The 20,865-nt window shown below is 39.3% G+C and overlaps 1 protein-coding gene across 1 annotated transcript in view; it reads left to right on the forward strand.

The window, feature by feature from the left end:
- EPB41L5 (erythrocyte membrane protein band 4.1 like 5) overlaps positions 1-20,865 on the forward strand; it is a 56,293-nt gene that overhangs the window by 5,828 nt on the left and 29,600 nt on the right. The window contains exons 4-11 of the mRNA XM_054380980.1: positions 6,150-6,254; positions 12,465-12,507; positions 13,622-13,700; positions 16,110-16,154; positions 16,518-16,570; positions 19,255-19,375; positions 19,787-19,874; positions 20,494-20,582. Of these exons, the coding sequence (XP_054236955.1) occupies positions 6,150-6,254; positions 12,465-12,507; positions 13,622-13,700; positions 16,110-16,154; positions 16,518-16,570; positions 19,255-19,375; positions 19,787-19,874; positions 20,494-20,582 (623 nt within the window). The remainder of the gene's footprint in view (positions 1-6,149; positions 6,255-12,464; positions 12,508-13,621; positions 13,701-16,109; positions 16,155-16,517; positions 16,571-19,254; positions 19,376-19,786; positions 19,875-20,493; positions 20,583-20,865) is intronic.

The raw sequence follows: 20,865 nt of genomic DNA on the forward strand, positions 1-20,865 counted from the left end.
GGAGATAATCTCTGTTGATCCAACTACAAGATCAGAAATACGTTGTGATAGTTGTTTTTACTCAGTAATCCACTCATCTTTTTGAAAAGCATTTAGAATGTTTGTGGCTACTTGCTGAATATTCGTAGCTGTCAGTATGAAGTATAGAACGTTGTCTGTGGCACAAATGCCAACTAAGAAGAAAATCCAGCAATGCTAGAAATGTTAGAAAATCAGTCTTTGAATAATATGAATCATCTCAGTCTTCAAGACTGGCTTTTAAATTTTCAAAATAAATCTTAGCTGACAAAAATAATAAATACACATTTGCTTGTATGTGTTAAGATTGTTAAGTCTTGGATTAAAACTTTTTTTTCCTTATGTGACCTTTGACTTAAGCTATTGAAGTGCTTTTGACTATTTGCTTAAGCTACTGAAAGACCTTTAGGGGGCTGAAGCTGGAAAAATCCAGCTTGAGCTAAGTGTTACAAAGAAGAGGTGCTGTCTGTGTGGTATAAGGGGGCCCAAGCCACAGTGCAGGTTGATCCAGTGCTTCCTGGGGTGCCAGATTTAAATGCATCCTGAGAATGAATGTAAACATACCTGGTACATGCTGAGTGGTTTCAGCGCGGCTGAGCAGCAGCCGAATCACAGGCTGTGCTGAAGCAGGCTGAGTCCAGCCGGTATGGGTTCTGGGCAGGCAACCGTTCTGGGCTTGCTGCAGTGCACGATCGCCTGGAGCAGCTGTAATGGTGCTGAGGCTGCTGTCAGAGTAATTTGTTTGGCCTGCAGAGCAGCTGGGGATGGTGCTGCAGGCTGGTTTAGTTGCCCAAAGGTTTAGCATTTCTAACTCACGGCATATCAGCAAATTCTGTCTGAAGCCCTGCTGAGCTGCCCCTGGCGAGAGTTTGGTCAAAGACTGTGACTCTCATGTCCTCTTATCTGGACTGCTCCTGAGAAACCTGAAGGTGGAACACCAGATAAAAAATGTTTGAGAATATTCTAGGGAGAGTTTTTTAGTCTCTAAACCTTTGATGCTGGACAAACAGTTGAATATATTCTGTATTAGAAAGACTGTAAGGAAATGGACTCAGAAATGGATTAAATTAAATGTGTGACCAGAAGATGCAAACTTTCTGGGAAAAATGAGAGACTTCTGGCAAAACAAACTGACAAGTATGAATGTTTTAAACCTTTATCTTTGTACATGTAGGGTCGATAAGCCTGAGCAGAGTTCATTAGAAGATTTTCAGACAGTGTTCTAAAGAAACATACAGTTACAATGAGTATTATAATAAATTCTTTATAAAAATATTATTTCTCCAGAGGATAACAGAAAAAAATATTTAGTCCCAAATGCTTACCTGCTTATATTTGGGAGAGATCGAAAATTGATAAGATCTGCTTCTGGAGGTAGAAATTATTCTCTGTATCTTTCCAGCCTGCAGTGCTTTTTTACTCAGTACAAGGATATGTGGTGTGTGTTGTCAGAGGTCGGGGATAAACCAGAGAGAGAAGCAGAACTGGTGTTTTGCTGCAGTGGCATCTTTAGGTGGAAAAAACTGACTGGGGAGTTTGGAAAAGTTATTTGGAAGGTTGATGCTTGGAGTTTGAGGAGCAGCTCTGTTAGTAGGTCAGTACTTAAAGTCATAAGAAGATCAGGGTGATAGAAATAATATGTGGTTCTAACACTGCCTTTTGTAAAGGGGTTTAACCCTCAAATTCTCCAGCAAACCTTAATGGTGTTAACTATGGATCCTGTTTTCATGATATTGAGATGATATCTGTTTTCCTATAAATTTCACTGTTGGAGCTACCTCATGTCTTATTTTTAACGTGTCATTTGGGAGAAGGGAGATTAACTTAAAGAATGGGCAGGCTCATCTGGTGATCCCACGCTGGACTGCTATGGTCTACAAATGTGCATAGGTGACATCCTAGCAACTAGGTAGCTGTAAATCCTGAATAGGCGTCCCTAGTTTCTCCAGAGAGAGGTCTTTCTAAATGGGGTCTTTTTCCAGAAATTTGTGTGAATATGAATGGTAACCCTGCTAAGGAACTGGGGAAAACAAACAAAAAACCCAACAAACCACCACAACAGAAAGGGAGGTTTTTGCTCTTCAGTAGCCATTTAGAGGCAAAAGCTACTGTTAATTATTATTACTGGGTTAATATTGACATAATCATCTAAAGAAATCTGACGGAAAAGTACAGCTGCAGAAACACAAGGGATAGAAAGTTCCATGAAAGTAAAATTTACTCTTCTCTCTTCTTAGAGTTCATCTTCTACAGGGACCTCATTTTCTTCACAAAGAAGTGAAATAGAGGAGTAAAGTCCTTTTCTTGGTTTTGGTCAGTAAATTCTTTAGGTGGACATTCATGCTTTGTTTGGTTGATTTGTTTGTTGTTTGTTTTTTGTTGGTTTGTTTTTTTTTTTTTTTCAAGTTTTGGGAGTTTGAAGTACTTCACTGTGATTAGAAACCTGATAAAAACCTTAACTAGTGAGCAGTTCAACTGGTGCCTGCCCAGCACAAGGCGCTCACCCCAGTTGATGCAAGCCCTTTACCAGTACTGTAAAGGCTGCTACTGGTACTGAAAATGGCGCTTGCATCACATAAGCAAGTTGTGAAGCACTGGGTTGCTGGTTTGCGCTCTTGAATGAGTGTCCATGAGAAAACCCGTACCTCTGAGACCAGGTGAGGAGGGTGTAAACACTGCCCCTCTAGTTTAGGCCATGCCTGAGATACCTGAGCCATGGCGAATGATGCCTCAAGGGAAAAACGAGCCTGCTGAGGTGATCCCTAGAGCTGGCTTTACCTGACCTTGCTGCTGAGCCACAGAGGTTAAGTCCAGCCTTTGTAACACCTACTCAGCCAGCAATTGCAGTTAAGAGCAGCATGAGATGTCATTAGAACATAGTTGGGAGCATCCCTTCCATTCGAGGGTGGGGGGCAGGATTCTTAACCAAGGCGATCAAAAGATGCTTTTATCTCATTCTGAAGTGTGGCAAAACCATTAGGTGACCTGCCCTATATAAATGATATATTTTATTTAAGTTTCCCAGCTCAGTTGTTGATTTTCCTGCTGTGAGATGTTTGCTCTTTTTTCATACAGAGTATAGCAAACTGTATAAATCATACGGTAGAGTTTTACAGAATTACAAACCCATGAGGAATTTAATTTGTGCCCTGAAGGGAGGACCAGCAGCTGGCTGGATTGCTTGTGAGTGGAGTCGTTAATGGTTCATCAGTAACCATTAAGCAGCTTCAAAATATTTGTCCTTTGAGAGTAACCTGAACTCTGCTGAAAGGAAAAGAAAGGAGATTGTAAAGGAAAAAAGAAAAAAAAATAATTCAAATGGGGTAGCAGCAGTGTAAAAATGTCATTTGAACTGAATGTTGCCATTAGAAAGTTAGGATAATTTTTCAGCACAAAATCTCACAAAAGTGTATCCTTGCTATGTCTTTTTGACAACACTTGAGATCACCGCTTTATCCAATACAAATAAATTAATTTTAATTCGTAAAAATTGACCACTACAAAGCAATAATATTTTTGTTTGCCATTTGTTTAGTTATAAGGAGGAAGATTTTTAATTTAACATTAAAGCATGCATGAAACTTTTGCAGACTTGTACCAACTCAGTCACTGATGGCTTAAGTCATATGCAAAGTACTGCATAATTAATTCCATGGTGATTGAAGTCAGAAAACAACCAGTAGCCCTGTAAATCTTTCCACAGCTGCTCCAGAGCTATTCTTCAGGGACTTTCTCCCACATTAGTCATTCTGGGTCCACTCGATCTTTGAGTCCTTTGCTGAGATTATCGAAATGGCAAACATGCTCCAAAACTCGTTTGATGCTGCATAACTTTGAACAATAATACATTTTGGTTATTGGTAGTCTGAAATAGTGTAGTAATTCCAGGCTCAAGTTAAAGTGCTCTATTGCCTGTCCCCGAGAGGGAATTTGGCTGAGATAACTGGTTAATTACAGTTTTGAAGGATGACTTAATGACAAATTGAGAAGGCTCTGAAGTGTTTTGCTCAATGAGGGGAAGTTTTCTTCTAGTTTCAGATGAGCTGTAGAAAGGTTCATGTAAAGTGAAACATTTTTCCACTCTTGCTGTCACAAATGCTGAATTGATTTCACTTGGATGCCCTGTGCTGAGAGAAAATACCAGAATTCCAATGCTCTTTCAAGAAAGAGGCTTACAGACTGAAGTGGTGGAAGAAATGCATGGGTTTACATGTAGGCAATTTTCCTTAAGGCTTCTGTTGGGACGGTCTTGCTGGTGCCTCCGTAGTATTTTTTTCTTGAAGACAACTGAAAAAGCTTGCCCTGAATGATTTTAATAAGGTCTACATTTACCCTACTTTCCCTAATACGTGGAAATAAATAACTGTGGGAGAACCTACTTGTGCAGGTTCAATTTACAGACCTTTCCTTAGAGCTCTGAAATGTAGTGTTGCTAATTGATTGAGTAAACTAATGTTTATGTCTGCAAAACTTAATATAAATAATTTGAAGATCAAGGTAGGGGATGGTGACAAAAATTGTGCATGCTGCTGTACTTACGTGGATATTACTCAGCGATTAAACATATTATTTCCCAGAATTAGAACTCTGGCCCAGAATTTTGAGAGATGAACTAAATCTGCTGATTTGTACCTTACTAAAAAATACGCCCAGAAAGTTGGCCCATTTCTCAAGTTGTGAATGTGTAACTATTAAAAGATTCCAATATTATAATTATAACATTGCGGAAATAGAGTAATCCTTACGCTGCTTGCAAAATAAACATAAATCCTTTCTGCATTTCTTTGCATTTAAAAATATTTTCAACACTGTGGCTTATACACTGACCTCCTAATTTATTAATGTATTTTTATTACATTTTGGTATCTCAGGTATTGCTGTTAAGCTTTTCCTTCAGTGTTTTACTATAAAGGAATTCATAGCATGAAAAATGTATGTTGTCTAGAAACTGCCCAGTGCTATTTACTTCTCTTTAAAAACAACTGTTTAATTTTTTAGATCATCAGTGTAAAAATGGTGTTTACTTGGGGCCAGAACTAAGGTTTTGTTTTGTTTTGTTTTTTCATAAATTATGCATGAGCATCAGCGGTGGCTTTTTTACAAGTCAGTTTTATGAACTTGCTTTTGTAAATGTTATGTAAGTACTAACTGTTGAAGTTACTTGCTTCCATCTATTTCCTGGCAGTCGTTAAAAGGACTTCCTAATGAAATGCTGTATCTTAATTCAGTATGCTTTGCTACCTACCTAGGTATGAAACAGTAGTAAATTCATAAGCAATTTGCTGTACTTGCCTCTGAAAATTTTCCAGTGCATTAGTTACTGCAACTCTACTAGCTATATAATGAACTTCAGTGAATAAGGAAAGCCTAAAAGGGACAATGATATAATGACATTTTAACAGTGTTGTGTGACTCAAGTGTTGACATTTACCAAAAGAAGGATATTATTCAACACCTTTAAGGATATTATCACAGACTCACAGAATATTAGGAGTTGGAAGGGACCTCAAAATATTATCTACTCCAATCCCCTTGCTAGAGCAGGGCCACCTAGAGCAGGTCACACAGGAAGACATCCAGGAAGGTTTTGAATGTCTCCAATGAAGGAGACTCTGCAACCTCACTGGTCAGCCTGCACTAGCTCCACCTGCAGCCTCTGTCACCCTCACAGTAAAAAAAACTTTTTCCTTATGTTTACATGGAACCTTCAGTGTTCCAGCTTGCGCCTGTTGACCCTTGTCCAGTCATTGGATGTCACTGAGAAGAGCCTGGCTCCATCCTCCCAAAACTCATCCTTTATGTATTTATAAATATTAATGAGGTCACTCCTCAGTCTCCTCCAAGCTAAAGAGACACAGCTCCCTCAACCTTTCCTCATAAGGGAGATGTTCCACTCCCTTAATGATCTTTGATAATAGCCTTGATAATATGTGTGCTTCTTGTGAAGTGTACATTTGCCTTTAACAAAAACATAAAAAAAAAGAAAAGCATAATTTCTGCATTATATGTTTTCCAAAGCTTAATTCTGGAATTCTCTTACTTTTGAAATTACAATGTAAAGTATCCCTTGAAACAAGGTAGGTACTACAATAAATATACCTGCTAACTATTACATTCTTTTATATTTTCAGAAAAAAGCCAAAGGCCAGCTGCTATTTGAACAGATCATGTATCACCTAGACCTTATAGAAAGTGACTACTTTGGATTAAGGTTTATGGATTCAGCACAAGTGGCGGTGAGTAGCAGTGCTTCTTTGGTTTTGTTTTGTTTGTTCAGTCTAAAAGTTTAAATCTTAATAATGACCAAAATGCTACAAGAAAGTTGCCTTTTTTTGAGTTAAGGTTTCTGCAGAAGCTCTATGTTGTTTTAAAGTGACTCCAAGCTTAATTCCAGCTCAAGCATTCTGACATATTACAACACTGTTGTCTCTTCTTTTCTTGTCTTCTGCTTCTTCCTGTCATACCTTCTGTTGCCATTAGGCAGACTGGGTCAGTAGCACCCCAGAGCATGGTGTGTCATGCAGAAATTCTTGTTGCTGCTGATGCAGAGAGGAAGGGGCAAAGCTGCAGTGTGTGCCTATCCCTTTATTGTTCAACAGTGGAGAAAGTTTTCATTTGCCAGTACCATCAGCTTTCTTATCAAAAGTCACCTTGTTAATGTCTGCTTGGGAAATAATTTTGGCAAGAGGGGTATAGCTTTGATTTTCACAAGTTGGTTAGGGCTCTGTCTTACAACTAGACGTTCTGGGGAGAACATAGATGTGTTTGTGCATACCAGGGAAGAGGGTTCTTGGCAAGCCTTGAGTTTGTGAAGTTTATTGTGTGTTTGTAAAACTGTGACTGCTTTTGAAAACAGAAGCACAGAGCATTGTTTATCAGAAGCAATCACTGCTGGTGCCTAGTCACTATTGGTGTCCCTCAGGCTTCAGTACTAGGGCTTGTCCTCTTTAACATCTTTATTAATTATCTGGATGAGGGGATTGAGTGCACCCTCAGTAAGTCTGCAGGTGAAACCAAGCTAGGTGGCTGTGTTGATCTGCTAGAAGACAGGGTAGGTTTGTAGCAGGATTTGGATGGGTGAGACTGATGGGCCAAAGCTAATTTAAAGTTCAGCAAGGCCGGGCACCAGATCCTGCACTTGGGACACAACACCACCATAGTAGTCTACAGACTAGGGGATGTTTGGTTGGAAAGCTGCAGCTTGGAGAGGGACCTGAGGGTATTGGTTGATGCTTGACTGAATTGGAGTCAGCGGTGTGCCCAGGTGGCCAGGAAAGCAAATGGCATCCTGGCTTGTATTAGAAACTCTCTGGCCAGCAGGAACAGGGAGTTGATCATTCCCTCGTACTCGGCACTGGTGAGGCCACACCCCGAGTATTGTATGCAGTTCTGGACCCTTCACTATTGGAAGGATATTGAGGTGCTGGGGCGTGTCCAGAGAAGGCCAACAAGGTTCCTGAAGGGCCTGAAGTACATGAACCACAAGGCATGTCTGAGGAAGCTGGGGTTGGTCAGTCTGGAGAAGAGGAGGCTTAGGAGAAATTGTATCACTTTCTATTAACTACCTGAAGGGAGGTTGGAGTGAGGAGGGGCCCAGCCTCTTCTCCTTGGTATCATATGACAGGATCAGAGGAGATGGTAACAAGCTGTACCAGAGAAGGTTTAAGCTGGATATTAGGAAATATTTCTTCACTGAGAGGGTTATCAAACATTGGAATTGTCTGCTCAGGGTGTTCAAGTGGCATGTGGACCTAGTGCTTAGGGACATGGTTTAGTGTTGACCCTTCAGTGCTGGGTTAAGGTTGGACCGGATGATCTTGAAGGTCTCTTCCAACCAGATGTATTCTGTGATTCACTTGCAGGCTGTGCAGTTTTATATAGATACTTCTTGTGGTCAAGTACTTAATTCTGCCCACATGGATAGTTGCAAGTGAGGGGTTAGACAAGGAGTGGATTTTTTGCCTCTGTCCTGCATCCTTATAACTTAAATCTTGCATTCACTTACCCCAGCACCTCTGGGTAGAATCAGATCTGAATTTTCATACTGTGTGTCACTCTTAAGTGTTAGGTATATGACCTAATTGTATCTGTGTTTCAAGTCCACTTCAGAATTTTTTCAGTATTTGGGGTGTCAGAGTGGAAACACAGACATTTGCTCCTGAGCTAAATACTTGAATTGTTTGGGGTTGTCGTGCATAATGGAGGCAATGACACATTCCGTTACCTCTGTCATGGTCAAGATCTGCAACAGTCCAAAGGTGGCATCTTAATTGTTACAGCTTCATACAATGGCAAAAAAATCCCCAAGTTTAGATCTTTGACAGAAGCCAACAGCTTTGGACAAAGCGTTATCTACCCCAAAGCACACTTAAAACATGATGGCTTCCTTTCAGAGTTATGGTGATTGAGTTTTATGCTTAGCTTGTAATTGTAGAGAACATTCCATTTGGAGAAAATAATCTGTGTTCAGCATCTTGAAGCAAACTTCTTGGCTGGCAGGATTAGTTGCTGGTGGGCTGCAGTTTCCTGTAGTAAAAGTGGTCTTAAACTTTGTGCAGAACAGAGATATTTAATCCCAAGGAGCAAAAAGAACATTATACTGACAGAGGGATGTCATTCAGAACCATGCATGTATGACCTGAAAACAGATTTGTGGAAACAGTCCATTGCATACTATTCTATATTTATAAAAATCATGTTAGCTGTGCTAAATATGTGCAGTCTAGGATGCTGAGTATTGATAGTGAATGACTCCATTGCATTTATCTTTTTGCTTCAGGAAAAAAGTAATCAGTACGTTTTAGGTGTCCTAACTCAATTTCTGCCATGTGGCTTCTGGAGTGTTGCTGTTTGCCTCTAGGATCTCGTAAGAGTTCACAGCGGGTTAGTTATAACTGATGAAAGTACCCATATAGTAAACTTATTTTCTCTTCTGTTAGAAAAACATAATTTCATATTGAAAAGGAGAAATAAGAGGTAATATTTTCTGCCTCAGCAATAGCTCATGGCTTGTTTTTGTCCAGCAAATTGTTACTCCCAGTCCAGATGGCATCTGATTATTTGATACTGCACTACCAGGTACAAGCCGTTTTGAATTTAGTTTGCTTCCTTTTCTTAACTATGTGTGACTGAAGAGAGGCAGAGCAGAGATAACAATCTGTTTAAACTGGACGTTAATGATACACTCTAAAGCAGAAAAGACTGCATTTCACCAGAAGAGCTGAACAGAACAGCCAGAGATAATTGCTCTAAGAAATGAAGAGCTGTTGTTATGGCAGCCGTTCTTGCAAAGAGGAGCTGGCACATCCTAGCAGAAACCCAATCTGCAGCTGGAAACAGAGACTAATCAAGTGACCTGTCAAAGATTATTCAGGAGACTTGTTAAATAAACAGAGTAAGAATCTACTCCCTGACTGTGGACAGCATTGTCCACTGGCTACGAAGGAAGTAATCTTTGTGCTGCCAGACTTAAATGAAGTATATTGCCTTACTAGTTAGTTGCCCCTGATGATATAAAAACGCACTGGCAAACTAATAATATGTAGTTAATTAAAAAAGAGACATTTTCTGCTTGTTTTAACTACAAGTGAGTTTTCAGTAGATTAATTTTGATACAACTGAAGAATAGCAGCTCATGTGATTAGGTAGGTAGATGTTTGAGTTTGTGATGTACTGGAGAATGAGGGAAGCCCAAATAATAGAGATTCTTGCCAATGGGTAGGATTCAAATATTAGCTTATTTAAAGAGGCTTTTGAAACAATTAGTAAACTGAAAAAATTGTCATTTTCATGTGATTTCTTTGTTCATTGCTAGCCTGGTGATCAGGAACAAATTGTTCCCTCTCTTCCCAAGTGAGAGGCAGGAGATGGGGAAAAGGAATTTTTTTGCAAGATTGTCCACCATCAGACTTGGTCTGGAAACCAAGGGAACTTTGATTCAGGCTGACAGTGAACAGCGCAACATGTCCAGTGACACACAAGATGAAGCTTACTGTTTACTTGTTAGGTTATTTGGCTTTTCCTCTAGCAATGCTGGAGAGATGTTTCTGATAAGAAGGCACTGAACACTTAGCAGGTGGCAGATTTCTAATACAGGGTTGCAGGCATCAAATACTTGCTCTTCCTTCTTGCGTTGGAATTGTACAACACATTTTGTTACTCTGTTTTCTTTAATGTAGTGCTTAATTTTGAAAATTATTTGCATAGCATTGCATGAAGTATGCACCCATTAATTATATAAAGTATGGTAGCAGTTTTAGCCTCACCATCTTGAAGAAAAAAACCCTTGTTTAGCCTACCTCCTTGAAATGTTGCTGGGTTTGGGGTGGGATTTTTTGTGTGTTTTGTTCTGGTTGGTTGGCTTTAAATTCTAAAGCAGCAGAGAACTGTTTTAGTAAGGACTTGCAGTACTCTGTTCATGTTGCAAACTTTATCTCTGGATTTCAGCATTAGACTGTGCTGAGCAAACTCTCATCAAAATGTAAACTTTTTGCCAGCTCCACTTGAATTCCATTTTAATCACTTGGAATAAATCTTAGGTTTCCTGATGTCTCTGTGTGTGTCCATGCATGTTTGAGGGTTGTTTTTTCTTTCGTGGGGCAGTTCCCCTTTCTGTTTAAAAGCAGTTCTGTTTCCCTTCTTCTATGCACACCCTTAGTGTTTGGTAAGGTACAAGAGGTCCTGTAGGCAGTGGTGGTAGGAGCTGAGCAGAGTGAAACAAACACTATCAGTGCCTGTCATGGGCCTCTTAGTTACTTTCCCATGGAATGTGGAGGAGATGAGAGAAAACAGGAGGGAGATGAAACAGACATGCACAACCAGTCCTGGAGCCTGCAAATGATTCTTTGCCATTCTTGTATCTAAATCACCTGCAAGCCTCCAAGTGGGTAGTTTGTATATTTTTTATGGTGGAGGAAGGAGTAAATAAATTGTCTCTTACACTAAGCATATGAGAAATAGGAAGAGAAATTATATAATTTTCTAAAAAAAAAAAAAATGATTGCTCAACTCCATTTTTACGGTAGTGTAAACAAAGTTGGCATAAGTATTTGCTTCATTCTTCCTTAAACTTCCAGCTTTATGTAAGAAATACATTAGATACATTTCAGTGTTCCGTAGCTACTTTGTTTTAATAGGTAGCAGAGTACTTGCAGTTGTGTGAATAGCAGCACTAGATGGTTCAGTTGTTGTGATCTGCAGCTAATATGTCAATCACTACATGTCCTGGCTGTATTACAGGCTGACTTTACACACTCTCTGCAGAAGGCAGGGCTGCTCTGGAGACGGGAATGTGTTTGCACTTGGCATTGCAACCTGAAAATACCGGTTCTTTCTCATTCCCCTACTGCGTTTCTGTCCTTCGTGGGCCCCACTGTGAACTCCATGGCACATAGCCTAACAAAAAGAGTGTAGCTAAGTGTATAATTCAGCTGTGTTATTTGCAAGGTGACATTTAGGACTGATCAAACGAGGTGGTGTAACCTGGGCATTGTGAAGCATGCAGGACGTGGTGTGCTAGGTAATTAGCTCCTGCTGTTGACTCAATGCCCTGATGCTGAGGAGGGTGTGTGTTCCCTGCTGAACCAAGTCACTGCCCTTGGTGGAGGGAGCTGTTCACTCTGCACAGCGCTTGGAAGTAGATCTCTTCTGCTAGCTCTGCGTTAGCTTTCCAGCTTTAATTTCTGGTATAAACTCTTCAGCAGTGGGAGTATATGCAGTTATTTCACAGAGCATAGCGTATACTTGTAGATGCTCCTCTTAACTTTCGCATGCTGTCATATGCACTATAAGGGAAACCCTTCTTTTGCTTTGCATCTTGCGTGTACCTTATAATTACCATTAGTAGGTGAGGCAGTAACTTCTGTCCTACTGTGTGACAATTGCTAAAATGTTTGTGTGAATAGAATTTGGAGAATTAGGTAGAGCTGACCCTTCTGTTTGGACATAGGCAGCTTTGCTGTTACTATGCTTGAGTCATCTATAGAAAACGCCTGAAGGTCAACAGTGTTTATTTTGTCTCTCTTCTTCTACCCCAAGTAGACATCATAAACAACTGAGTTCCAGAGTTGCCAGCTATGATTTATGCCTCTCTGTCGCATTGTCACTAGCTGACCTGATGTGTGAACTGTTTGTTTGAACAGAGTTTTAGTAATTACAGTGGCTTGTCATTTTTTTCTTTTTTCCTTTTTTTTAAAGTAGATAATGCTTTCTTGAAGATTGGTATTATGTAAGGTACTGCAGCGTGTTTCTGTTGTTCAAAACTGACAATGTTTGTAAAGCAAAAAGAACTTTGGGTAGAGAGAGCTGTGAATTGTGAAAGATTTGGATTAGATTGTTTTAATAAACTGCTTGTTATTCCAAGATGGTCTTCACTAATGAATAGTGTGTTGTTTTTTTCTTGCTATGAGATTTCTTTGATAATTCAATGAAAGTAATTTATTTTTCAGCATTGGTTGGACAACACGAAAAGCATTAAAAAGCAAGTTAAAAGTAAGTGTCCTTTCTGTTTTCTCTTGGGATTTTATATTGAGCATACAAGAGACACAAGCAGTTGAAACTGGGGGGAGCAGTAGGGCAGTGTCCTGTGAGGGGTGACAAGACCTAGAGACAAAAACCTGGCATGGTGCTGCTGATTGTTTAATGACCTCTTCCCTCTGTAGCTCATATTACTTTAGTCTGATGTCCTTAATTAAACATGTTAGATGCTCATTAATTATAGTTTAAATGGAGTCAAGGCAGCTGAAGATGCTTTAGTCTTATAGATCATTATCCTGACTGTAAGAAAACTTGTCTTAGAGTCTCCATCCCTTGGGGCACCAGGGTTTAGTACACCAAGTTCTTACCTGGTGAACAAGGACTTAGTGTGGCCTGGTGGTTTCAGTGGTGCATGTTTGGTAAACTGTGACATCAGCTGATTTTTTGTTTAGCAGCTTCCTTGCCCTCCACTGTGAAGTCTTCAGGGATTTGTGGTGCTGTGTTAATACAACAAAGGTTTTGGAAGCATTGAGAGAGAGAAAATTCCTCCCGTCAGATGGAAGAATCAGCAGAGCACTGTGCTTTTTTTTTAAGCACTGTTAATCCATTCTTTTGCTGAATTAACTCTTTGTTTTCCAAAACATGATTCTTACACAGAAGGACCTGTTAAATCCCCCCCTGAATACGTCTAAACTTCTGTGGAATAAAGGGGCCCAAGTTGTCAGCAGTGGGTATTTCCCAGAGGCCTGGGAAGGCATTACAGAGACCAACTGAGTACCTGGGGGTTTGGGCAACTGCAGAGCCAAGATGCATAGCTTTCCTGGTGATGGGTAGAGTCCTCAGATAGAGGGATTAAGCTAGATTTGGGTGCTCTTGTCTGGGTCAATCAATTTAAAGTAATATGACTGTTGGACTGACTTGTAACATATAAAATTATTTTGTGCATATATTTAAGTGTTCTTTCACCCTGATGTTCTTCATGCATTTCCCTGTCACAAAGGAGTTCCTTCCTGCCTTATGGTAGGACAGAGCTAATTTCAGTCAAGTTTTGTGATGTGATTCTATGTAATAAAAGAATTGTTTCATCCAGTAATTGTTACTGCTCTTCTGAATGAATTCTGCTTTGCAGTTGGCCCACCGTATTGTCTGCATTTTCGTGTAAAGTTTTACTCATCAGAGCCAAACAATCTACGTGAAGAGCTAACAAGGTAAGAGATTTTATGTGAGACACCCAAACAAAGCCAGGAAAATGCTTTTTGTGGTATTTATTTGAAGAGTTGTGGGATATTTGGAGAATTTCTTAGGGCTCCTGGCTTACATACCTTTTTGTAAATGTTTCTAAAGTAGCTTTCATGAAATACATGGGCTCTAATATAAAGAGATCTGTGTATTTGCTATATTATTTGTTGCACTAGATTTCATTAGGCAATTCTGGCCACTGATCTTAGTATCTTATGCACAACGGACAGCGGTTTTGACTAAAGAGAGTAGACATCATTTGTTATTCTTCTTATGTTGCTTTTAGTTTCAACCAAATGTGGTCATCCTGTCTCTTTAGGAAGAAAAGTGTTGAATTCCAAGTTAGAATTTTTAGCAAAAGTAAGTTCAGTTGACACTGTGGTCTTTTCAGAGCTTACAGAAAGGAACAATAGTGTTTTACTACCACTTGAGTTGAGTTGAGATGTGAGTTGACAGTACTGTATGTGTATGACTGTAGTATCAGTGAACAACAGCTTCTCCTGATTAAAGCATTTCACAGATCCATTCATATTGCTGCATTTCACATTGGACTGAAACATACTTGTGGTGCTTTGCCACCTGTCAGTAGTATAAATCTGTTGTAAAGATAACATTTCTTTGCATTGTCACTGCTGTTTGATGATCCGTTTTGGAGAGAAGACTAAATTGTTTGGTTTTCTTGATAGCTGCAGAGACTTCATTTGTCAGAGACAACCATTTGTAAGAGTAAAGTATATTTGTTTGTTTTCTCAGGTTTATGTCTCTGTGGATCTTCGATCTGCACTTTAGCCAAATCCCTTACAGCAAACCCAGGAAGATTACAGTGGCATTACGTCTTACAGCCATATGTACGCTGTGGAAACAATGTTATAACTGCTCTTCTTTAATGCTTTCCTGCTGATCTTGGAAAAATGTTTCATCTTCCCATTCATGTTCTTGAATAAACAACTATCTTTAAAAATAGTAACCAGAGGCAAAATTTAGACCTACGTCTGTATCTGCCACTATGAAACATTTTCATCTATCTTGTCTGAGTTCTGCCAGTCCAACCTTGTAGTACAGGTTTTAGCAGGGCAGACCTGAAACCTGAGGGCTTTTAAACCCTGTCTGTCTGCTTAGCTAATCCTCCAGAAGAGGAGAGCAGCAAGTCTTTCTTCTGTCTCCAGACAATTTTGCACCTTAAAGAAGCAGTGGGAAAGGGAGCTCTGCTATGGGCCATAGGTGTCATTAGCAGGGGCTTTGTGAGTATTCCACCATTTTTTCACACACCAGGACACCCAGCTGAAGCCACTTTTCAGCTTCCAGAGGGATAGCTTGCTCACATTTTCTGTCAGCTTCCCTTCAGATGCCACCAGAGGTCATGTAACACAGCTAAGCATGGGAAGCATGCTTGAATTGTTTGCCAGTGTTATGTGGCTGATAAGCGCAGACTGGTCACACCCACTACAGAGTGGAGGCCAGTGCTCATTCTTTTGATATCTGGGGTCAGTACCAAACAAATGTATTCACCTTGTAGGGCTGGTGTTCAAAATGGTTTGGATAATAAATGGCTTCACAAAGTAATTGTGGATTTCCGAGGTACCTGTAGAAAAAATGCCTGCATCTGTTTCATGTTGATGTGTGTGAGTATGAGGAGACATAGGCACATGTTGGAACAGAAGCATTGTCTTTGGCTTTGTGCATAAGGCTTCTGTTCATCTGAGGAAGAATTCTGATTGGGTACCATCGTGGATGCCAGTGTTTTGGAAGATGAGATGACTTCTCTTGTTAAAGGAAAGCTGTGTACCGTCATGGAATAAGAGGGTTACTCTTTGTGGGTATTGGATCGGAAGGATTGGTGTTGCACGCCAAAAGCTTTGCATTCAGTATTTACCCAGCTTCTAAGCAAAAAGAGTACAGAATAAGCAAAGCAGTGAATGAAGGAGAGCTGGCTCTGAAGAGTAAACAAGTTGAAAAGACTGCAGCCTACGGGGTATCTTTCTGTCACTTTGCAGTCAGCTTTCTAGGTTAGATTTTAACTAAGCAATCCATATCAGGAACATTATTCTTGAGAGACTTTAAAATACTCATTCTTTTATAAGGTCAGTATGTCTGAATAATGAAGAAATTGTGGAAGGTACAATTGTTCTTTGTCCAAGTGGTATCAGAAGAGGAAAAAAAAAGCAGACTTATTTAGGTATCTTGTTTCGTTTCCATGAAACAATACAGTTCTGCTTGTGACAACTTCTAGTTTGGGGGTTACTTGATTTCAAATGTGTGCAATGCATGCAAACCCAACTGATAAAGCCTTGAAAGATAACAATGGCAGTCTCTAACTTCCTCCTGTTAGCTGAGACATTAGAAGTATTAATCATGACTCTTCTTATTTAATTTTACAGGTATTTATTTGTTCTGCAGCTGAAACTGGATATTCTTACTGGAAAGTATGTATTCCTAAAAAAAAAAAAGTCTATTAAATAAGCATCCTAATTAAACATAATTTTAAACATAATTTTAAACAATTACAGTGTGTTTAGTAGGGCTTATTAAACTTATATTTGGATAATGACTAAGTTTTGCTAAGAAATGTAATGGGGTTTTCCTAAAATATGGCTTTTCTATGCATGAATAACAGCAGAGGAAGGCTTAAGTTATACAGTGCTTCTCTCTTGTTAATTTCTTGAAAATCTGCTCATCCTTTTTCACTTTCTTACCCTGAACGTTTACAGTTTCTTGGTGTCAGATATATGAGTTGTCTGCTAAATAGTGTCATTTGAGGTTTTAACAATTAATTTCTCCCATGGCAGATTAGAATGTCCTTTTGACACAGCCGTCCAATTGGCAGCTTATAACATGCAAGGTGAGTGTTGCTGAGCAGGGAAGGATGAAGTTGCATGAACAGCTTCGTGTAGACTCTTACTGCTTCGTATAGACTCTTAAGTCTGTCCTTGCTATACCCAGAAAATAGGTTCTGTGCAGACACTAGTGATCCAGTGTGAAACACAGCTTTTTTTGACACTAATTTTGCTGAGAGCATAACTAGAAAATTACTTGATTCCTCAGGAAACAGAACAAGGAGGTTCTGAACATAAACAGCTTTGCCCTAAACTTGTTTTCTCAGGTGCTTGTCTGCAAACCTGTCTGCTTTCACACAAGATACGAGGTCTGCAGACTTCCTGAATTGCTTTGATGAAATAACATAGTTCACTTCCCCCTGCTCTCCACCATTGTGTAGTTTCTACCGTATATTTTCTTTTTTGTACAAATTAGGGACAGAATTATTTTGGTTGTACACTCAACTGAAACCTGTGTACTCAACTCAACCTGTGTACAAAACCCACCAGATTTTGACTTCAGCTTATTTGTAAAAACATGTTAGTCTTCCACGTCTTAAAACTTGCACTTGAGCATTTACGGGCAAACAGCAGTTGTTAGTATTTCAGATCCTTCCTCAGTCAAAAAAGTTGACTCTTTTTTTTTTTTTTTTCAGCTCTATAGCAGTAGGCTTGAGTCATTTGAGACTCTTATTAAAGAGTTGCCTTTAACTTCTGTTTCCAGCTGATTACGCTCCAGCATCCATGCCTTCTCTGATAGCTTTGGTCTCACCTTGAGTTGTTTGCAGAGTTTGTGCATGACTGATCTTCATGGCCAATATCTTCAGGTGTTTTTGGCAGAGGGTGTTATCTTAATGTGAAGTTTGCTGTGGTTCAAGCAGGGGAACTCACAAAATAGAGAGAGATGGCTTTGAGTATTAGAAATGTCTGCTAGACTAGGCTTTTGGGTCCTTTTTTGGAGGACTCAAGTTGGGTCTACAGCAAATCCCATAACCTCTGCTGTACAGCTGTTGTATAGCCCTCTGATGAAGAGAGGATTTGGAAATGTGCCCTGTGTTTGTGCTGCACAGATTCTGTGCACAACATTCCTTTTATAAAGCAATGCACTGTTGTACTTTGTATCAGGTAGCAGGACTGAGTTGCTGAAACTTTCTCCTACAGATACTTCCAAAACGCATTTTGTTCTTTAGGCAGGAATTTCTAGTGGCCCTAATCATCTGTAGGTATGGAGAGTTGGAATTGAACTGTAAAGATACCTGCCTTTTTGTGTAGAAGAAAACCAGTTTGAACACATTCCATAGCTAAAAATGTTAGCATTGTTAGAGCCTTAAGATACAGGTTCAGTGAATAAGTTTTTGGAAAAACAAAGTGATATAATTAGGCCGTATATCCATTGCTTTTTGTGTTGGTCTTTTCTTTCCTCTCCCTACAATGAGGCCCTTAGCAGGACTTTAATCTTACTCTGACAGCTGTGTACTTTTATTTAAATCAGCTGGAACCTAAGCTGGGTTTGACAGCATTCCTTTCAGCAGAGGCAGGCGTTTCAGTGGGAGTAAATTATTACAGAACTACAGACTTCCGCAGTCAGCATTTAAAAAGGAAAAAAAAGGAGGGGGGGTGGGAAAGACTATTGTTATGCTTGCAGTGTTCAGAAATCCAAGAAGGTTTGTAGATCATATGTAGTTTTTGCACCTGTGGAGTATTTGACTTCTCCAGGTCTTCCCAAAGATGTCACTACTTTTTTTCCTGCACAAACATCTGTGTAGGAACACAGAACGATTTTTGGCCTGTATCAGACACCCAAGGTGCAAGTTAGAATTATTTCTATTTCTCTTTTGTACTAGCTGAAAATTAAGAAGTCACTTGAAATCATTGGGAGGAGCAAATGCTTAGTGATTCTGAAAATTAGGACATTTCTATAAAGATTTCTAAATGTGAGTTTCAGCATTTTAGGTATACATCAGTCTCTGCAAGCTGGCCTTAGCATCCATGGGAAAAGCAGGTTGTACTTTTAATGTAGCACAGCCACTGACTAGTATGTTCCAGCATGCTCTCTAAATGGCATCTCTTAGTGCACCTGTTGAGCGTGCAGCTGTGGACTAGGTGAGCCGTTTGAATGACCCAGGAGGGCAATTTTTGTGTCCTTAGACGAAAAGGAGAGCGACAAATAACAGCTGCATGTGTGTGCCCTTACCAAGAGTAGTTTTAGCAGGACAGGGGGATTTCTAGTCATAAACCCAGCATTTTCTGAATGGACAAATAAGTTTATGAAAAGTATCTGAAGTGGGTTTGCTTCTTATAATCTTAGTAGATTTTGTTCCAATTATTTAAGGCAAAATTCTATTGTAACTTTAGCCAGCTGTAATCTCAACAGAGACTTCAGTGATAAAAAGGTTAAACTCTGAAAGAAAGAAAAAAATGTGAATTTCAAGGACATTGATAACTTCCATTTACAGGAGGCTTATTAAGGAATATATCAGTAGCACTTTGTAAAAATTCATGCAAGCTGCTGTGCAGACAACATGACCATTTGTTCAGTATCCACGATTACCCTGTCAAAAAAACCTGATGCTCCAAATCTTGGAGGACTGGAGGAGAAAGGCAAAAAGAAATTTACTACTTTACATGCACTAGAAAAGTATGCAAAAGTTCCTGTTAATATCCACTGTGTTTACTAGGAACATTGCTTGACAATCCTGTTCTTTTGTAGCTGAACTTGGAGACTATGATCCTGCTGAACACGTCCCTGAACTGGTGTCTGAGTTCAGATTTGTTCCCACTCAGACTGAAGAGATGGAACTGGCCATTTTTGAGAAGTGGAAGGAATGCAGGTACTAGATCTTCCAGTGCATGCTAACCAGCTCTTTGCACTGATTTTTCTGTGAAGGGAATGTATTAAAAAGATGCTGCTGATGCTTCTTCTCTGGTCTTGTTCAGAAACGTAATTCTAATATGGTTCTGGCATGTTTTCTAAGAGGATACAATGTGAAAAATAAAGCTTTTCAAAAGTCTTGAGTAAAATGATGAGGTACAACATCCTGAAATGCAATTATATTTGCAGCAGTGGTTTCAGATTAAAGCATTGAAAAGTGACCTTGATGTTCATGAAATCAAACAAGCATCAGCAGTGTTTAGGTTTTTCACAAATGTTCAGGAATTTCTTTCCCTCTTTTTTTCATGTACCAGTTTTGCCTTTCTGCGCTTTGTCAGGCATGTAACTAACAGCAAAAAATTTATTTCAGGGGACAAACACCAGCACAGGCTGAAACTAACTACTTAAACAAAGCTAAGTGGCTGGAAATGTATGGTGTAGACATGCATATAGTCAAGGTATGTTTAACCACAGCATGATGACCTTTGGAAATTATAATGTTTGCTTTGTTCTGCATTTCAACATGGGTTTTGCTTTGAGGGGGGAAAAAAGGAGTGTTGTTCTCATCTAAACTGTGTAACAAGTGATGTGGCTTTGCTTCAACATTCCACATTATATTACACATTTCTTGAAGGTATAACTTGAGTCCAAACATATCTGCTCTGTGTTAAATACATGATTGGTATGGCAATATGTACTATGGTTTGTATTTAGACTGAGAGCTATGTGAAAATCATAGTAATTAAATTTAAATTGGCTGGAATCCAGTCAGCTACTAGCTGAAAAGCTACAAGTAAAAAATAGATGTCCTGTGGAGAAGGAACTGCACAAGGAGGGCCTTATTATACAGACAAATCAAGAAACTTTCATTTTCCCCTTCAGTCAGCCTTACTGAAAGGTTACAAACCAGAAAAATCCATTGCATAAGATCATTGGAAGATGAGAATTTTGCTGTATAAAATAAGCAGATATGTGTGTAATTTTAACACTGGGAAATAAGCTACACGAACCACTAGAGTAACTTGAATAAAGGGTCAAACACCAAAACGAATATAATCCTTATTTTGTGGCAATTAGGCAAGGGACGGCAATGATTACAGCCTGGGATTAACACCTACAGGAGTCCTTGTCTTTGAAGGAGACACAAAGATTGGTTTGTTTTTCTGGTAAGCTCTCTGATAGTATTTTAAAATACATTTTAGATATTTACTGTCTTGTTCCTTTTCATCTGGCCTAAAAAAAGAGTTCATTTGGGCTATGAGAGCACCATGAATACTAGGTACCTGCAGAAGTACTCCATAGCCTGTGAATGTTTTCTTCATGTCCAAAAACATTCTTTCTTTTTTTTTATAGCATTATTTGTTGATATGTTAGTAGGCTTGTGTAAGTGTAACATGCTAGGAGCAAGTAAAAGATGGAGTAACTTTAGGATGGTTTTTGTTTTGGTTT

The sequence above is a fragment of the Indicator indicator genome, chromosome 5 (genome assembly GCF_027791375.1).
Source record: "Indicator indicator isolate 239-I01 chromosome 5, UM_Iind_1.1, whole genome shotgun sequence".
NCBI classification, from domain to species: Eukaryota; Metazoa; Chordata; class Aves; order Piciformes; family Indicatoridae; genus Indicator; species Indicator indicator.